The sequence below is a fragment of the Balaenoptera physalus genome, assembly GCF_965194825.1.
Source record: "Balaenoptera physalus genome assembly, chromosome: 6".
NCBI classification, from domain to species: domain Eukaryota; kingdom Metazoa; phylum Chordata; class Mammalia; order Artiodactyla; family Balaenopteridae; genus Balaenoptera; species Balaenoptera physalus.
Genome location: NC_138885.1, coordinates 93,553,969 through 93,572,976, shown reverse-complemented (window position 1 = coordinate 93,572,976; position 19,008 = coordinate 93,553,969). Strand labels below are relative to the sequence as shown.

The 19,008-nt window shown below is 34.9% G+C and overlaps 1 protein-coding gene across 2 annotated transcripts in view; it reads right to left on the bottom strand.

Annotated features, from left to right (window-relative positions):
* Positions 1 to 19,008, bottom strand: part of NBEAL1 (neurobeachin like 1) — a 171,442-nt gene that overhangs the window by 142,067 nt on the left and 10,367 nt on the right. For both annotated transcript variants that reach the window (XM_082466857.1, XM_082466858.1), the window contains exons 2-4: positions 10,751 to 10,842; positions 6,326 to 6,487; positions 362 to 443 (exon numbers count right to left, since the gene is read on the bottom strand). In XM_082466857.1, coding sequence (XP_082322983.1) covers positions 362 to 443; positions 6,326 to 6,487; positions 10,751 to 10,842 — 336 coding nt within the window. The remainder of the gene's footprint in view (positions 1 to 361; positions 444 to 6,325; positions 6,488 to 10,750; positions 10,843 to 19,008) is intronic.

The window sequence follows — 19,008 nt, the reverse complement described above, 5'->3', positions numbered from 1 at the left end:
AGGAAGGATTTCAAATGGATAGACAAACGTCTTTCCAAAAAAGAAGACGCTTTCAATAAGAGGGTTATTTGATGAATAAATAATAAATACATAAAATGACAAATTGTGTCATTTAAAATAGCCATTTATAAAACACTTCAACTTTTAAATTAAAATAACAAAATGTATTAATAATTGCTTGTCTACTTTCAGATAATATGCATAAGATGCCTGAAATATATAAGTACCCACTGATAATTTTAATGATCTTCTCAGTTATTATCTCCTCTGAAAACATTTAACTTTACTATGATATTTTTTAAAATAAAAACTAGTTACTCTCAGTAAAACAACAAAAAAGAATATATTAATTCACACCTACTTGTTGAATATAGAGTGTTGTCATAGTAATAACATGATTGATATACGAACAAGTCCCAATTTCTTCTACATTAGATAGATTTCTGTGAGGAAGAAAAAAGAATAGCCATATATTTATTACATATGAATAGTGAGAAAAATGTATGCTCATGAACTCAGGTTGGTTTTCGGAACACATGTTGGCAAATGAAATACAAATAACAGTCATTAAAACTTAAAATCAATATGGTTATATAACTGCTTTCCCACTGAGAATGCAAAACACACCTCAAGCACCATTTAACTACTATAAACAGAGAATGTTTAAGAAAGACATGCCAATTAGCATTTGTTTATTATAAAAAATTGGAAAATATCACAAAGTAGAAATAGAAAAGAAAAAGTCACTAATATTCTTACAACCCCAATGTTAGCAACTATATATATTTTGGATTATTTCTTTCCAGGTTTGTTATTTTCCTATGTACATTTTTAGCTTGGTTTTTTGTACATATCGTTGCCTTTATAACTCATGTGGTGCAGTTTTATAGTTATCATCTTGCTTTCTGAAATTATAGTTCCCCTTTTAGACTCATAATATATCTCCTCATCTGTATTAAAAAGCCTTGAGAGAAGGGTGGGTATCTATACATACTCCAAGAGGGCATAGTACATGCCTTGTTTAAAGCAGTGTGTCAACAAGTGCCTGGTGTTTAATTAAAATATGGCCCTCATTTTTATTCCATTTTTAATAAGACTGAGGTATGACATGTAAAATGCTAACATGTACTCTTATCTAATATCACCAGTCTTTTTCTTGGCATATTAAAAAAAAATTCTATTACGACAAAATACTCTATTGTGTTCTGAGACACTGTGACCTTGAAAAATACTTTATATCTTAAAATCCAGTAAATGCTAAAGGAACAGGAAAAATTAACTAAATTAATGAACTTAGTGTAAGAAGTCTGAATGGCATGACATCTTTGAGAAAGCAAAGAGTAAAGGCAGAGGTAAAATTCAAAGCCCCTGTGGAGGATTCTGGGCAAATAGCCAAGTGGGAAGAACCAGGAATCTGTCTCCCCACCTAGAAAACAGTTACACTGTCAAAATCAGTTTGATGTAACTATTTTGGAACCCTTGAGTCTCTGTTGAAGGCTGGCAACTTCTATGGGAAGATCTGGATGATAAATTGCAATTAATGTCCTAAATTCTGCTCAATTTCAGCTATTAGCACAGTAGCAGCTATCAATCTGCCACCCCCAGACATGTGGTAAGCAGCTGTGCACATGGTCCAGGAGCAGCTTGCTAACAGCTTGAAGAAACCAACGTGGGCAAAAAGGACCCTGCCCTCAACATATTGGAGATCTGTGCTCTGATCACTGATTGCTCCTTCTGATTACAGAGGTGCAGACAAAGAGGCAGGCAGGCACTGATATTGCACATCCCCACCACCTGTTACAAGCCCCTCCCCCTCTGGCTGAAGTAATTTCCAGGGGGCTTAAAGGCCATTTCCCTTTCCCCCTTCATCTTTTTGTTTTTTCCCCTTTTGGGAGCCAGATGTTAAAGACTAGGACATTCAAAAATAACAGCATAAATGGGGAAAATTAGAGAGTGACCACACATGCTGAGGGAAAGGGTCAGAGTAGATCTGAGCAGACCTTATGTTTACAACTCAGGTTGATCCTCAGCACAGAGACAGTCTGTAATGATCAAAACATAAAACAAATAAACAAAAATAACAACAAAAAGCAGCAAACCCCGGGAAAGGGGGTAAATCTGATTTTCAGAGTTACCACATTCTTAGATTCAAACGTCCAGTATTCAATTAAAAACAAAAATCAGAAGGCATACAAAGAAATAGGGGAATATGGCCCAGTCAAAAGAAAAACAGAGATCAACAGAAACTCCCTGAAAAAGATCTATTAGACAAAGACTTCAAAATAACTGTCTTCAAGATGCTCAAAGTATTTCCAATGGCATTTTTCATAGAACTAGAACAAAAAACTGTACAATTTGTATGGAAACACAAAAGACCCTGAAGAGCCAAAGGAATCTTGAGAAAGAAAAACAGAGCTGGACGAATCAGGCTCCCAGAGTTCAGACTATACTACAAAGCTACAGTAATCAAGACAGTATGGTACTGGCACAAAAACAGAAATATAGATCAATGGAACAGGATAGAAAGCCCAGAGATAAACCCACGCACATGTGGTCACCTTATCTTTGATAAAGGAGGCAAGAATATACAGTGGAGATAAGAAAGCCTCTTCAATAAGTGGTGCTGGGGAAACTGGACAGCTACATGTAAAAGAATGAAATTAGAACACTTCCTAACACCATATTATACAAAAATAAACTCAAAATGGATTAAAGACCTAAATGTAAGGCCAAACATTATAGAACTCTTAGAGGAAAAAACATGGGCAGAACACTGTATGACATAAATCACAGCAAGATCCTTTTTGACTCACCTCCTAGAGAAATGGAAATAAAAACAAAAATAAACAAACGGGACCTAATGAAACTTAAAAGCTTTTGCACAGCAAAGGAAACCATAAAGAAGACAAAAAGACGACCCTCAGAATGGGAGAAAATATTTGCAAACGAAGCAAATGACAGGATAAATCTCCAAAATATACAAGCAGCTCATGCAGCTCAATATCAAAAAAACAACCCAATCCAAAAATGGGCAGAAGACCTAAATAGACATTTCTCCAAAGAAGATATACAGATTGCTAACAAACACATGAAAAGATGCTCAACATCACTAATCATTAGAGAAATGCAAATCAAAACTACAATGAGGTATCACCTCACACCGGTCAGAATGGCCAACATCCAAAAATCTACAAACAACAAATGCTGGAGAGCGTGTGGAAAAAAGGGAACCCTCTTGCACTGTTGGTGGGAATGTAAATTGATAGAGCCACTATGAAGATCAGTATGGAGGTTCCTTAAAAAACTAAAAATAGAACTATTATATTACCCAGCAATCCCATTACTGGGCATATACCTTGAGAAAACCATAATTCAAAAAGGGTCATGTACCACAATGTTCAATGCAGCACTATTTATAATAGCCAGGACGTGGAAGCAACCTAAGTGTCCATCGACAGATGAATGGATAAAGAAGATGTGGCACATATAAACAATGGAATATTAGTCAGCCATAAAAAAAAATGAAATTGAGTTATTTGTAGTGAGGTGGATGGACCTAGAGTCTGTCATACAGAGTGAAGTAAGTCAGAAAGAGGAAAACAAATACCGTATGCTAACACATATATATGGAATCCAAAAAAAAAATGTTTCTGATGAGCCTAGGGGCAGGACAGGAATAAAGACACAGACATAGAGAATGGACTTGAGGACACAGGGATGGGGAAGGGTAAGCTGGGACGAAGTGAGAGAGTAACACTGACATATATACACTACCAAATGTAAAATAGATAGCTAGTGGGAAGCAGCTTCATAGCACAGGGAGATCAGCTCGGTGCTTTGCGACCACCTAGAGGGGTAGGATAAGGAGGGTGGGAGGGAGACGCAAGAGGGAGGGGATATGGGGATATATGTATGCATATAGCTGATTTACTTTGTTATACAGCAGAAACATAACGCAACATTGTATAGCAGTTAATACTCCAATAAAGATGTTAAAAATAAATAAAATAAAAGGTACAATATAATGTAATAAAAGTATATATGATATTATATATAACAAAGGCATTATACTAGCAAAAAGATATAACAATTATGAACATTTACATATCTAATGACAGACCATCAAAACATATGAAGCAAATACTGACAGAATTGAAGAGAGAAATATATAGTTCTTCCATAATAGCTGGAGAATTCAATACCTCATCCACAATAGTGGATAAAACAACTAGATAGAAGATAAGTAAAGCAACAGAGGACTTAACACAGTAAATCTAATAGCTCTAAGAAACAATATACAGGTCACTCTACCCAACAACAACAGAACAAACATTCTTCTCAAGTGCACTTGGGACATTTTACAGGATAGACACTATATTAGGCCACAAATTAAGTCTCAACAGATTTAAAAGGACAGATATACAAAGTATGTTCTCTAAGCACAGCAGGATGAACTTAAAAATCAATAACATAAAGAAAACTGAAAAATTCACAAAACTGTGGAAATTAACCAAAATACTTTTAAATAATCAATGGATCAAAGAAGAAACCCACAAGTGAAATTAGAAAATACTTCAAGATGAATGAAAAGGAAAACATGACTTCCCAAAACTTATGAGAGGCAATGAAAGTGGTGCAAAGGGAGAATTTTATAGGTATAAGTGCTTACACTAAAAAAAAGAACAAGAAACCAACTACCTAATATTACAACTTAAGGAATCAGACAAGGAAGAACAAACTAAACCCAAAGCTAGTAGAAAGAAGGAAATGATAAAGATCAGAGCAGAGATAAAAATAAATTTTTAAAAATAGAGAAAATCAATGAAACCAAAAATTAGTTCCTTGGAGACATCAACAAAATTGACAAATCTTTAGCTAGATAGACTAAGAAAAAAGAGAGACGAATCAGATTACTAACATCAAAAATGAAAGTGTGGACATTACTACTGATACTACAGAAATAAAGAGGATTATTAGAGAGTACTATGAACAACTGTACAGCAACAAATTGAATAACATAGTTGAAATGGACAAATTCCTAGAAACACAAAATCTGCCAAGATTAAACCATAATGAAATAAATAATCTGAATAGACCTACAACTAGTAAGGAAACTGAATCAGTAGTCAAAACTCTCCCAAAACAGCAGTCCTGGATCTGATGTTTTCACTCATGAAGTCTACAAAACATTTAAAGGAGAACTAATGCCAATCCTTCTCAAATTTTTCCCAAAAACTGAAGAGGAAGGAACACTTTCTAACTCATTATATGAGGCCAGTATTACCCTGATCCCAAAGCCAAACAAGAGACTACATGAAAACTACAAGCCCACATCCCTTATGAACATTAATGCAAAGATCTTCAACAAAATATTAGCAAAGAGAATTCAACAATATATTAAAAGTATTACACACTATGACTAAGTGGGATTTATTCCTGGAATGCAAGGATGGTTAAACATATGAAAGCTGATCAATGTAATATGCCATATTAACAGAATAAAGGGAAAAAAACCCAGATGATCATCTCAATTAATGCAGAAAAGCATTTGACAAAATTCAGCAACCATTCCTGATAACAACACTCAGCAAACTAGGAACAGAAGGAAACTACCTCAACATAATAAAACCTATATATAAAAATTTCACAGCAAATATCATACTAAATGGTAAAAGACTGAAAGCTTTTCCTCTAAGAACAAGAAAAGAAGACAGATTTTTAAGAGGCATGTGATGCCCCTTACCCAAACGGTTCTCAAATTCTTATATGAAGATTAATGGAATGTGTGAAAATTCAAAATGCCTGAGCTCTTTTGGATCAGAACTTCCATACGTAAGGCTCAAACTCTGTACTTCTATTAAGCTTCCCAGTTGACATTTATGCACACCAAAATTTAAGTACCACAGACCTAATCATCTATAAATCTGGAAATATAAGCTATGGAATAATTACACTTTCTTTGGTAAAATTATAAAATGAAAGACTAGAAAAATACATTTCACAAATGATAATGCACAGTATAAAAATGTTTATGTACATGTTTATTGGTGAGGTCCATGTAGAAAATATCAGTGCAATAAATTCTTAAGTAAAAACTCCTGTCATTGTCTTTATTCTAAAGCAATTATTTTTTATCCTGGCTGAATCTAAGTAGGTATAGTAAAAGGCTTTCCAATATAATAACAAACCACAAGCCTATTGCAAAAGCTGCATTCATCCTTAAGACCTCCATATGAACAACATACATCATTAATAACCAATAAATGCATTATTAGTTTGCTAATAATTATTTAAAACAGATAACTAGTTTATTTGTACCAGATACCTGCAAAGAATAATGAAGAACTTGACAAGCAAAATTGACAAGGCTTGTTGTTCTTCCTCTAACCCGTCTGCCACTTTCTGAACACACTGTAGAAGCTGGGTCCTCAGAACCTGCAGAATATTATCAGGAAGCAGAGATATTCCTGGAGGCACATCATCTACCCTACAATATAAGGGGAACAAAATAAGAAAGGTGTTTAAATACAGGACGAAAATCTGTGGCACTTTAAAGTAACTACATTTTCAGCTCAAATCCTAAAGAAGCTCTTTTAGTCCAGATATTCTGTGCCTTCCTCTCTGCATGGTACCACCAAATGGGTGGTGACATTTTAGAAGATTATTAGAGCAGAGTGGTTAGTACTTCAGAGGAGGCTTACTGAAAAGAGAGAGAGAAAAAGGCTATTTAGTATTTTCAATTGTGCTATTGTTACAGAAAATATTTAAAATATAAGATTAGTTCACCTTCTACTATTTAGAAATACAACGTGTCTATACCATTTCTAAAAGAAATGGTAACTAGCAAATAAAAATGAAGTACCTATAACTAGTTTAATATCTGTTAACTGCTTTACTAAATAAACAATATTCACCTACCTATAAGGTCCCTAAGCCATCTGATCAGAAGAGGAAGAGAAGATAACTAGCAAAAGGAAAGGAGAAAGATAGAGGTGAATGTAGAACCCCAAGCATGAGCATCAATAGAAGACTCTTTTAAAGCAATACATCAATATTTTGTGACAAGTGGTTTCTGTGTAAGAAGACAATATGGTTCTTTAAGGGCAAAAGCCAATACCAGATGTAACTGGCTCCTTGCATGTGCCTCTCACATTAAAACCCCCTAGATTCAAAGTCAGAAGCCTGCATACTAAGTTCCACCTCTGTAACATGAAGCACTTCATTTACTCTCTGAAGTTCCCTAATCTATAAAACTGTAATATCAGATATCCACCCTATTTCACTGGGCTCTGAAACCAGAAAGTCAATGTGCATTTTCAGCTTTAAAGTATGTAAAGAACTCTAAATATGTAATGCATTTTAAATATACTATCTCTAAAGCCTCAGAATCTTTTCATAAGCCACTGTATACTTATTTCCCTAACTCTGTTAAGAAAAACGCTCAAATAGCAAAGAAGCACTGTGAAGAGTTTCCATGATTAAATGACAATTATACTTTATAATAGTCTCTTCTTCAGATAATGCTTAACATGAAGTATTAGTACTATTTTTACATTGAGTAAAAGGCATTCACTGCAGACAAAGAAATCTGAAGCATCTTAGCAGTAGTCACATAAACACATATGTAAATATTATTAGCCTCTTCCTGAACCACCCTACAACATAAAATAAAGCATTTTATAAAATAAACACAAGTCACAAAGCATACTACCAAGGTTGCCTAATACTATATAACCATGTTCTAAAAATACATGTTTCATTTTAGTCTGGACATCATTTCACTTGCAGCTTTGGATTCTTTCATTCTCTCTTATTTATAGATGGTATCAGAAACACCCATTTTTATATTTAATTTTTTTTTGAAGAGCTAAAAAGAGGTGATTAGAAAAACCAGAGTAACTTCAAAATAATAAAGAAACATTTAAATATAACTGATTTTCAAGACTAAGTGAAACTATTCCTCCGCACTTTTCCAAAAATGTTAAATCAACAAGCAAGAAGACAGATTTCCCAATATTCCATTTTAGTTATTTAAAAGAGTAGTTCCTTTTGTCCTTAATTGTCCCATTTTCTATTTATACACGTTTTGATTTAACTGGGCAGAAAAAAATATTAACTTCTAAAAGAGCAATCTTTTTTTTTTTAACTGACTCTCATTATAAAATTGGGGCTTACTTAGGACATGGCATATAGACAAAGTTGGAATTTTTGGCCTTGTTCCTAATGTGATGAGGATTTAAGAATTTAGAAGAATTTTCCCACCTCTAGGACTTTATTGTCCATAAGTCTAAGCTCCTTTTGCTGATATTTCCCAAACTCCAGAAATCTTTTCCACTCCTCAAATTGCCTAGTCAATGTCTATTGTAAACAGCTGCCAATTGTTCTCTCTAACATAGGAAAAAGTCCAGCTTAAATTTCAAGGCTTTATAATCTGGTAAAAGCAATCCTTGCCTTGTATTATGAATTCTCTAACTTGGAAATTCTATAAAGTCAGTATACTTTAAATGAGGATTATCTGTGAGTTTCTTATCTTTAAGGTGACTAGACTAGTTTTACACATCTTACACATAATATTCACTTGAAAAATTGAAAGTTTACTACAAGCAAAATCTAAATTCATGGTTCAGTTTTCTGACAAAGATATGAAATATAATTTTAAATAAACCAACTAAATCACAAGTAAAAAAACGTTCTTGAGATTCTTCATCTTACTTTAAATAGAGTGGCAATATAAGTCTATATAGTGTTTTTAAAAATGACCTCCCAAGAAAGGAGACATTTATAATGTATGGATGATAACAAGTGCATCTTACAAAACCCCAAGCATTCAAAGGCCAAAATCCTGACTCCATAAGATCCTTAGGCTCATGATTTAAAATGAGCTATAAATTTTTAAAATAAAAGCACTCCTAAGTATAAACTACAAGAATACTCTTTTATGAGTAGAAATCAATAATACATAATCTTATTTTGAGTTCAAGATTTAATACTGATTTTCAACCTTTATAAACCTGTTACAAATAATCTAATGGTGAAGAACTCTGAAATTGTATTTATAAGTGAAGTACTTGTGCTTTCTGAGCATAACCATGTTGTTTCTTAAGTTCATTGCCTTGGTCCAAAGCTCTAATGATGCTTTTCTCTGAATTATTACAATTACCTCTTAACTGGCCTTCCTGCCTTCAGTCTCAACCCTTCCCAATCCAACCTCCATAATGCCACCAAAGTGACTTTTAAAAAACAAACTTGATCATGAAACTCTTATGCAGAAAATTCTTTAGTAGAGCCTTGTATCTTCCATAACAAAAAGTCAAAGTCCATTAGCAATGCATTTGTGGCACTTCATGATCTGGCTCCTATGTGATTCTCCAGATTCAACTCACCTGTGTCTAAACTCTCACTGCTTACCTCCACCCCCAAACTGCAAATATTTTCGCCCTTGAAGATTTTTAATTCACCAGATACTTTTTCATCCTCAACCACCACCCATTTCTCCCCTCCTCTCTCAATACATCTCTATAAATGGAGTTCCTTTTGTGGCTAAAAGTATGTCCTCATTTCTCCAGCTTTGAACCACAGCAAACCTAACCTCTCTTACCTAGGTCCACAAGATGACTTGAGATACAATACGAACTTTATCTGGGAAGTGGGCCTGGGAACAGTGAGACTGCAGAAACAAATGTAGGCAGAGGAATGGGAGAAAATATTTGTACTTTCACTTATACATTTCCATAAGATGTTAATTTTTCCCTCATTTTATGATTTTCAAACCTAGTTTTTAAAAATCTGAAAAGTTAACCTCCTCCAAGATGTTTATTTTTCCCTCATCTTATGATTTTCAAACCTAGTTTTTAAAAATCTGAAAACTTAACCTCCTCCAAGATGTTTTCTAAGGCCCTTCTCTAAAGCCAGGAAAAGAAGTATAAGTTTCAACTACAATAGAATGCCTGTCATATAATAAAGAAATTTTATGCAAATGAATGAAGTGACGCATGGTGGACCCTTAGATAGTTTCAAAAAAGGGGCTGGCCACATCTGAATAACTCACCCCCCCAACTCTCTGGGAGGGAGAGGATCTGGAGACTGAGTTCAATCACACGGTCAATGAAGTAATAAGACCCAACAAAACTCTGACACCCAAAGCTCAAAGAGCTTCCTTCTTTGAACGCACTGATGTTCAGGGAGAGCAACATGCCCTGACTCCAAAGGGAGAGAGCATGGAAGCCCTGCATCCAAGACCCTCCCAGGCCCTGTCCTACACGTATCCTTTATAACAATACTGTAATCATAAGTATAGGACTTTCAGTGAGTTCTGTGAGTTAATCTAACAAATTATTGAACCTGAGGGAGTCATGACAACCCCCAAATTTATAGCCTGTTGATCAGAAATGTCGGTGGCTCCCAAGACTTGCTAATGATGTCTGAAGTGCGGGCAGTCTTGTGGAGGACTTTGCCTTTAACTCATGGGATCTGGCGCTAACTCCAGGTAGTGTCAGAATTGAAATGAACTGCAGGACACCCAGTTGCCAGTGGCTTAACAAAGTAAAGAAGAGGCTTCTAGAAGTCACGTCTAGTATCAGCAAGAAAGACTGCTGTGATCAATCAGAAATGTCTGCCATGAAAGCAGGGTTATGCAGGAGTAGCATGTGTGTCACATAACTGCCATCCTTATAATGTCATCAATGAAGTTTTTGTACCAAAAATTAACAAACTCACCCAAGGGTAGGAAATTTTAAGTGTTTCAACATACCTGGTAGGCAGCTTTTCAAAGTCAACATCTAAGAATTGTTCATAGCTAGAAACAAAATTGTCCAACCACAGCTTCAGGTAATCTGGATCTTTCTGAAATAAGAAAACCATTGTAATATTAAGTACATCTGTCAGGAATTTTTTAAAAAAATGCTTTCACTCCTATTGAGCAGATATGAATTGATAAATCTAAAGAAGCAATAATATGAAATCTCTAAATGATATACAGGAAGACATTATGTGTTGTTTTAAAATGTATATTAAGTATAGTGAACCCATGGCACTCACACAAAGAGCTACAATCTGAAAAATGTCCTATAAGATTCTAAACAATTTGCCCTCCCCTATCTTTGTGGCCATATCCACTGTCACCCTGTACTATACTGGTTTCCTGGCTGTTACTGGGACATACCAGACATGCTCCCATCTCAGGCCTTTGCAATGGCTGTTCTCTCTACCCAGGACACTCTTCCTCCACCAGATAGCTGAATGGCTAATTCCTACATCTTCAGGTCATTCTTTAAATGGCTTATTCTCAATGAAGCCAAATTTTACCACCCTTTCTTAAAGTTACAAACCTTCTTACTAACCTTTACCTTCTACCCTATTCTGTTGTCCCACCTCATGGTGCTTTCTCACCTTCTAACACACTGTATAATTTATTTATTAATTTATTATCTGTCATTTCCCCTAGACTGTAGGCTTCACAATTTCAAGGCCTATCTAAGGGCCCACCACAAGTGATTTCTTTTTGTTTACTAATGGACACCAAGTGCCTAAAACAGTTCCTGGCACTGACCAGGTACCCAATGAATTAATGAAAAATATAAAATGCATAAATAAAATAAAATGGGAGATGGATCATTAACCTAAACATAAAAACTAAAAAATCTTCTAAAAGAAAATACAGAATACCTTTGCAACCTTGGGGTAGACAAAGATTTCTTAGCTAGGACACAAAAATCACAAAGCAAAAAAAGAAAAAAATAATAATTGGTCTTAACCAAAATTTAAAACTTTGATTCATCAGAAGACACCATTGAGAAAATGAAAAGGCAAGCCATATGCCAGCTGAAAATATTCTCAGTACATATATCTGACAAAGGACTTGTACCAAGAATATATAAAGAACTCCTATGAATCAATGTAAAAAGGACAACTCAATTTAAAAATGGGCAAAAGGCTCAGACATTTCACAAAAGAAGATACACCAATGGCCAAGTAGCATGCAAAAGCATTCTCAACATTATTAGTTATCCAGGGAAATGCAAATTAAAATGAAATGGAATACCATTACACACCCACTAGAATGGCTATAATTTAACTTTCCATACCAAGTGTTGGTAAAGATGTGGAGTAACTGGAACTCACATTTCGGGTGGGAGTATAAAATGGTAAAATCACTTGGAAAACAGTTTGGCAGTTTCTTTTAAACATAAATTTACCACATGGTCCAGTCATTCCTCTTAAGAGAAGTGAAAACATATATCCACAAAAACAAGCTATACAAAAATGTTCATAGAAGATTTATTTTTAATAGCCCAAAACTGGAAACAAACCAAAATTCTGTCAACAGGTTAACTGATGAATTGTGGTATACTCACACAATGGAATGCTATTCTGCAATAACAATGAATGAACTGTTGATACGACAATGAATAGAAATTTCAAAAACATGTTGAGCAAAAGACGCCAGGCATTAAGCATATACACTGTGTGATTTCACTTATACAAAGTTCTAGAGCAGGCTATGGTGACAGAAATTAGATCACTGACTGTCTTTCAGAGGACTGAGTACAAAGGGGCACAAAGAAAACTTTCCTAGGTAATAGAAATTTTCCATTTGTTTTATTAGGTAGTAGTGACACAAATGTTTGCTTGTATCAAAACTCATCATATTTGGCACTTAAAATCTGTGCATTTTAAGGTCTGTAAGTTACATCTCAAAGATGATTTGAAAAAAACCATGATTCCTCAGAAATGTCTTTTTAAATATAAATTGCATCATTAAAAATGATGCTCAAATTTGTTTCCTTCACATCCTTAACACTTTTTTACTCCAGTCAATTTCAACATGATACTCAGGAGTCTTACTTACTCATTAAATATCACTGGTTAGGCACTGCTCTTGGATAAAAGGGAACTCAAATAATTTATTTCCCTAAAATAAAAGTATTACACACAAATCAGAATTCCTAAAAGAATGTTCCCAGAATATGCAGACTGCTGACCTTTTGTGTATTTATTTTTTCTATTAATATACTGTTCCAAAATCAGATCATAAATTGTTATAATCCACATCATCATTGAGAAGACAGAAATATTTCAGAAAAAGAACTACCTCTTGTGAGAAATTTTCTCAAGGATTTCATTAATTGCTTTTTTCATTTCCAACCAGCACATCATTCATTCATTCATTCATTCATCAGGATAAGACTCCAGAAATACAAGTAGCCAGAGTTTTCCTTACCATGGTTCCTTTTTAATAAAGCAGAGTTTTAACAAACTCTGTAAAAGTTCAACACAAAACAGTTTATAATGCCATAAAGAACTAATGTATTTCTCCTCACAGTTTATTTAGAAACTCTACCGTATCTGGTTCAAAGTCTGAAAGTCAGAGTTACCAAGTGTTTGGTAATTCAGTTTGGTAAGTACAGAGTTCTCCTAGGAAGTTGAGCAACTAACTATAAAGAAAGAAATGGTACTTAAAGCTGGAAATGTTTTATTTAGTAAGAAGTGAAGCAGTTACATTTTTTTTTGAGATTCTGCAATGTGCAAAGTATTATAGCAGGTATTTAAAAAGTATACATCATCCCATTTACTCCTTACAACCATCAAGAGAAGGTATCATTTTCCCCATTTTATGGGTTAGAAAAGCAAAGTTCTAAGGATATATAATTTATCCATAGTCATAAGCTAGCCATTGATAGTGCTGGGATTAAAATGCAAAGATATATGAATCCAACCGTGCTCTTTCTACTACACTACACTACACTACACTGTCTTTGAACTGTGAGCAGGAATAAAATGGAGCTTAGTGGACAAAAAGAGGAAAAGAGGAACTAAGGATCAGTAAACTCAAGGCCATAAACAATTTAACACATAAAACAGCCACATTCCATACAGCCTGAGAAAACCCTTAAGAGGATCTATACTTTACTGCCAAAGGCCATAAAAGGAAAAATGTCCACACACCCAGAAACAATATTAATTAAATCTCAGCTTAGCCACTTTCATGGTTAAGAGAGTTGGGTACAATGAAACAGCACAGTAGGGTCTATCTCTCCACTTGTACGATATTTATTAACACAACACACAAATGTATTAAGTACTGCAGGAGCACTGAGGCCAGATTACACGGACCCTAACCCCTGCTCTGTCACTTTCTTGACCAAGTCACCCTATGTTCGCACAACAGTTTCGTCTATAAAAATGAAGATAATGACAGTACCTTTCTTTACAGGGTTGTGAAAATTAAATAACCTCGTCAAGGGCACATAGTATACGCTAAGTATAATGTTACTTTTTAAAAATTTATTAATATATTTTTAAATTTATTTATTTATTTACTTATGGCTGCATTGGGTTTTCGTTGCTGTGCATGGTCTTTCTCTAGTTGTGGCGAGCAGGGGCTACTCTTCATTGTGGTGCACAGGCTTCTCATTGCAGTGGCTTCTCTTGTTATGGAGCACGGGCTCTAGGCGCACGGGCTTCAGTAGTTGTGGCACACGGGCTCAGTAGTTGTGGCTCGCAGGCTCTAGAGCACAGGCTCAGTAGTTGTGGCACACAGGCTTAGCTGCTCCGCGGCATGTGGGATCTTCCTGGACCAGGGCTCGAACCCATGTCCCCCGCATTGGCAGGCGGATTCTTAACCACTGCACCACCAGGGAAGTCCCTAATGCTATTTTTATTTTTTCCTAATGCTATTTTTATAACCTATTATGTGCCTAAATTACGGCTCACTCACAAAACAGGAATGTTCTATGCTGTACATACACATTTAAATATTTCATGATCCCCTGTGCCACATGATTTTAACTGTATTCCTTTCCTTTCAACTCTCTTTGCATTTACTCTCAGTGTGACTTTGGGCAGGTTACTTCATCTCTCTGATCTGTTCTTGATCTATAAAATGAAGGTAATACTTCCCCTCATAGGGCTGTTGAAAGCACTGAATGAGATAATACATGTAAGGCACTCAGCAGTACCTGACATTTAGCAAATGCTCAATAAAATAAGCAATTATAAAATAATTAAAATCAACTTTATTGATCTTGTACTCAAATATTCATCCAATCATCTGCCGTTAAGACAGTCCTTCATTTGGACTGTTATGTAGCTCCCTACAGGTCTCTGTAGCTTCAGTTTCTCTCACCTACACACAGTTACTAATGGGGTTTGTTAAATTTGAATCTAATCATCTTTTCTCTCCTGTTCAAATACTTTCAACGTCCCCCCATTACCAGAGGATGAAGTCTAAACACTTAGATGTGCTGTCCAGTGCAGTGACCACTAGCCGAACGTGATTATTTAAATTACATTAAAGCACAGGAGGCTTTTACCTTCTTACAACATCCACTCCTCCACTGGGAGGCTTTAGTGGGTAACAGAATTAAGGGATCCATACAATTTCACCTAGTTCTTAAGGGCTAGGGTTACGGGTAAGAATGGGGGAAACACCTTACTTCCTCCACACAACGATATTTGGGTTGTAGTATTCTTTCAAGTTTTATAAACTTTTAGATACATACATATATTTCAACCATATGTTGGGCAACTCGCAACTTACATATGAGTTGCATTTTAAAAGTTCATTTCAGTTATATTCATAACACATTTTTAATGTCCTAGCAAAAGAAGATAAATTCCTCCCACAGAAACACTATTATTAGTGATGATTAGTCTTTCAGGCCAGCCCTCAAGGTTTTCTAATAGAACCTAGCTGCTTCAAAAAACATTTAATAAGTACATGCCAACCATGTACCAACCAGGGACAGTGCTAGACTCTACGGACATGAAGACAAAACATAATCTTGTATCAATTATTCCTCAATTGTAAAAAAAAAAAAAAAAAAACCATAATCTTGTCCTCAAAGTGCTCTTTTTTCAGTAGGAAAGAAAAGCATAAACAAATAAGTGCAACACATCATGAGAGGTAAAACAGTTGTGAAAAGTATCAAAACAATACAAAGGGAGCTACTGAATCTGTCAAGGTTGGAGGTAACTGAGTAACAAAAGTACTCAAAAGTTTTCACAAATCATAAACAGATATTCTCAAGGAGAGAGGAGGGGAGAGGGGAATTCCAGACAGATAGAAAATAGCAAGATATGCTCAAAGGATGTACAATATTTGGTATTGTCCCACCATGGAAGGAACAGGAAGCAGTGGGACAGGTGCATAGATTATAAGACTGGAGAAGTCACCATTTCCTAAGCAAGTACTTAACAATACTGTCGGCTTCGATGAGAACAGGTACAATTTGAAAAGTTCAAAAAAAAGAAAAAGGAAAGATTGCTATGCTTAATCAAGTTAGAGAAGCACTAGTTAAGCAAAATTAAACAAGATTTTTAATAATACATTATCTTTAAGATGACATATGCGGGACTTCCCTGGTGGCGCAGTGGTTAAGACTCCACGTTCCCAATGCAGGGGGCCCGGGTTCCATCCCCTGGTCAGGGAACTGCAGCAACTAAGAGTTCGCATGTCACAACTAAGGAGCCCGCCTGCCGCAACTAAGGAGCCCACGAGCCACAACTAAGGCCCGGCGCAACCAAATAAGTAAGTAAATAAATAAATAAATTTTAAAAAGATGAACTATGCCTTAGGAACGCCATTGGAAGCAGTGAATATAATATAAAATTTCTGAAACGCATACAACCACAAACCTTATCTTCCTGACTCAATTTCATTAATTTTATCAAAGAACCAACTTTTTATTTGGTTGATCCTATTATGTTTATTATTAATTTCTGCTCTTTCTAAAAGCATTTTATTAAATGAAATCACAAACATACAAAAAAGGTGGAGAGAATGGTATGACTCAGTTTCAACAACTTTCAAATCATGCATAACCAATCTTCTTTCACCTATAGCCCCATCCTCTAATGTTACTTTTAAGCAAACCAGATATCATATTTCATCAAATATTTCATATTTCACAAATATTTCATATTTCACAAATATTTCAATGTATATCCATAAAAGATATCTTTTAAAATATGACATTATCATATCTAAAAAAATTAGCAGTTCTTTAATATCAGTTGATGTTCAAATTTTCCTGACTTGCTCACAAAAGCCTTTGTTTTAGATTTTTCTCTTTTTTTTGATGTAGACCATTTTTAAAGTCTTTACTGAATTTGTTACAATATTAATTGTTTTATGTTTTGGTTTTTTGGCCTCGAGGCATGTGGGATCTTAGCTGCCCAACCAGGGATTGAACCCACACTCCCTGCATTGAAAGGCGAAGTCTTAACCACTGGACCACCAAGGGAAGTCCCACAAATGCCTTTCTTAACTGGTAAGATCAGGACCCAAATAAAGTCCATAAATTGCAAACTATTGGTATATCTTTTAAGTCTTTTTAAACCTGTAGGTTTCTATTACATTTCTTTTTTTTTTTTTTTGCCCTAATTTATTTGTTGAAGACACTGGGCCATTTGTGATTTAGTATTTCTCGCATTAGGGATTTTGCTAACTGCACATCTTTATGTCATTTAACATGTTCCTCAGTCCTCTGTATTTCCTTCAAAGTAGTAGATCTACAGACTGTCAGATTTAGAGATTTTTTTTTTCCCCAAAAAACACAACATAGGTGGTGTTATATACGTCCTTCAAAACATAAATTTCTAGTTATCTCTTACGTGATGTTAGAAGCTACCGATTATCTTTTCCTAGATCCAGTATTTTATTATGAGTAATTCCTGTAATAAACCTTATAATTTCCTTATGATACCACCATGACTACTAGAAAGATTTGCAGAAGGAAGAGCTGTTAATTTATTTTCAAACTCACTTCCAGATTCTTAGTTAAAATTATATCCAGATACAGATTGTATTTATGTCATTCATCCCAAGCTGTTAAATAACGAATAATTTTTATTAAAATTAAACATTCCGTGATGCACGTCAACCTTCTTATGTACACTTCCTTCAACAACTGAAAAATAATAAATTTCAGAATTTTCACATCAAAAAAAAAAAGCCCTTACAATTTCCTTCACTCTACTTTGGGCCTATTCTGTTCTTTCCTTGTCTTCTTGAAATGGATGATATATTAATAATATATTCCTACATAACAAATTAAATTTAGGAGCTTGAACAACAAATATCATATCAGTTTTTTAGGGCCAAGAATTCAAAAACAGCTTAGGTGGGTGGCTGTGGCTCAGCATTTCTCCCAAACGTGTAATGAAGATGGAAACTAGGGCTGCAGTCATAGCAAAGTTTGACTGGGCTGAAGGAACTACTTTCAACTTCACTCACATGGTGGCTGGCAAGGTTTCAGTTGTTCACAACATGGGCTTCTCCATAGGGCTGCTCACAACATAGCAGCTTGCTTCCCCCAGAGCGAATGATCCAAGGAAAAAAGAGTAACTGAGACGGAAACAACAGTGTCTTTTCTAATTTCGGAAATGACATACCATCAGTTTTGCCAAATTCTACTGGTCACAGACAAACCCTGATACAATGTAGGAGAGGACTATAAAAGGGCGTGAATACCAGGAGGTAGGGATCTTGAAGGCTGGCTACCACAAATGACTAGTTCATTTATTTTTAGCCTCTTTCTCTAACACATTTATAGCCATAAATTTTCCTAAGTAATGCTATAGGCGCCCCCCATTTAGAAGTTCTAAAATGCTTACTTTTATCATTCAGTTCCACCTCCCCGAAATTCTAATTTTCCTTTATTACTTGTTCTTTAATCAAAGGTTTTAAATTGTAGTTCATGACTTTTTTAAAAATCTTTTTGCTATTTCTTCCTTAGCAACATTTCTTCCTTAACTACATTCGTGTCAGAAAATATACTCTACTATTTCAATCATCTGAAATTTGTTGAAACTTGCTTTAAGGTCTGTCATATCATCATTTTTGTAAATATGTGTACTTGAAAGGAATGTATGGGTGTTGTTCTACATAAATCCCTTTTAAATTTGTCGATCCTATTGTTTAAATCTTCTGTATCTTTACTGATTTTTTTTCTTTGGTCTGTTCATTCTACCAATTACTGAGAAAAAAATACTAAAATATGATAAACT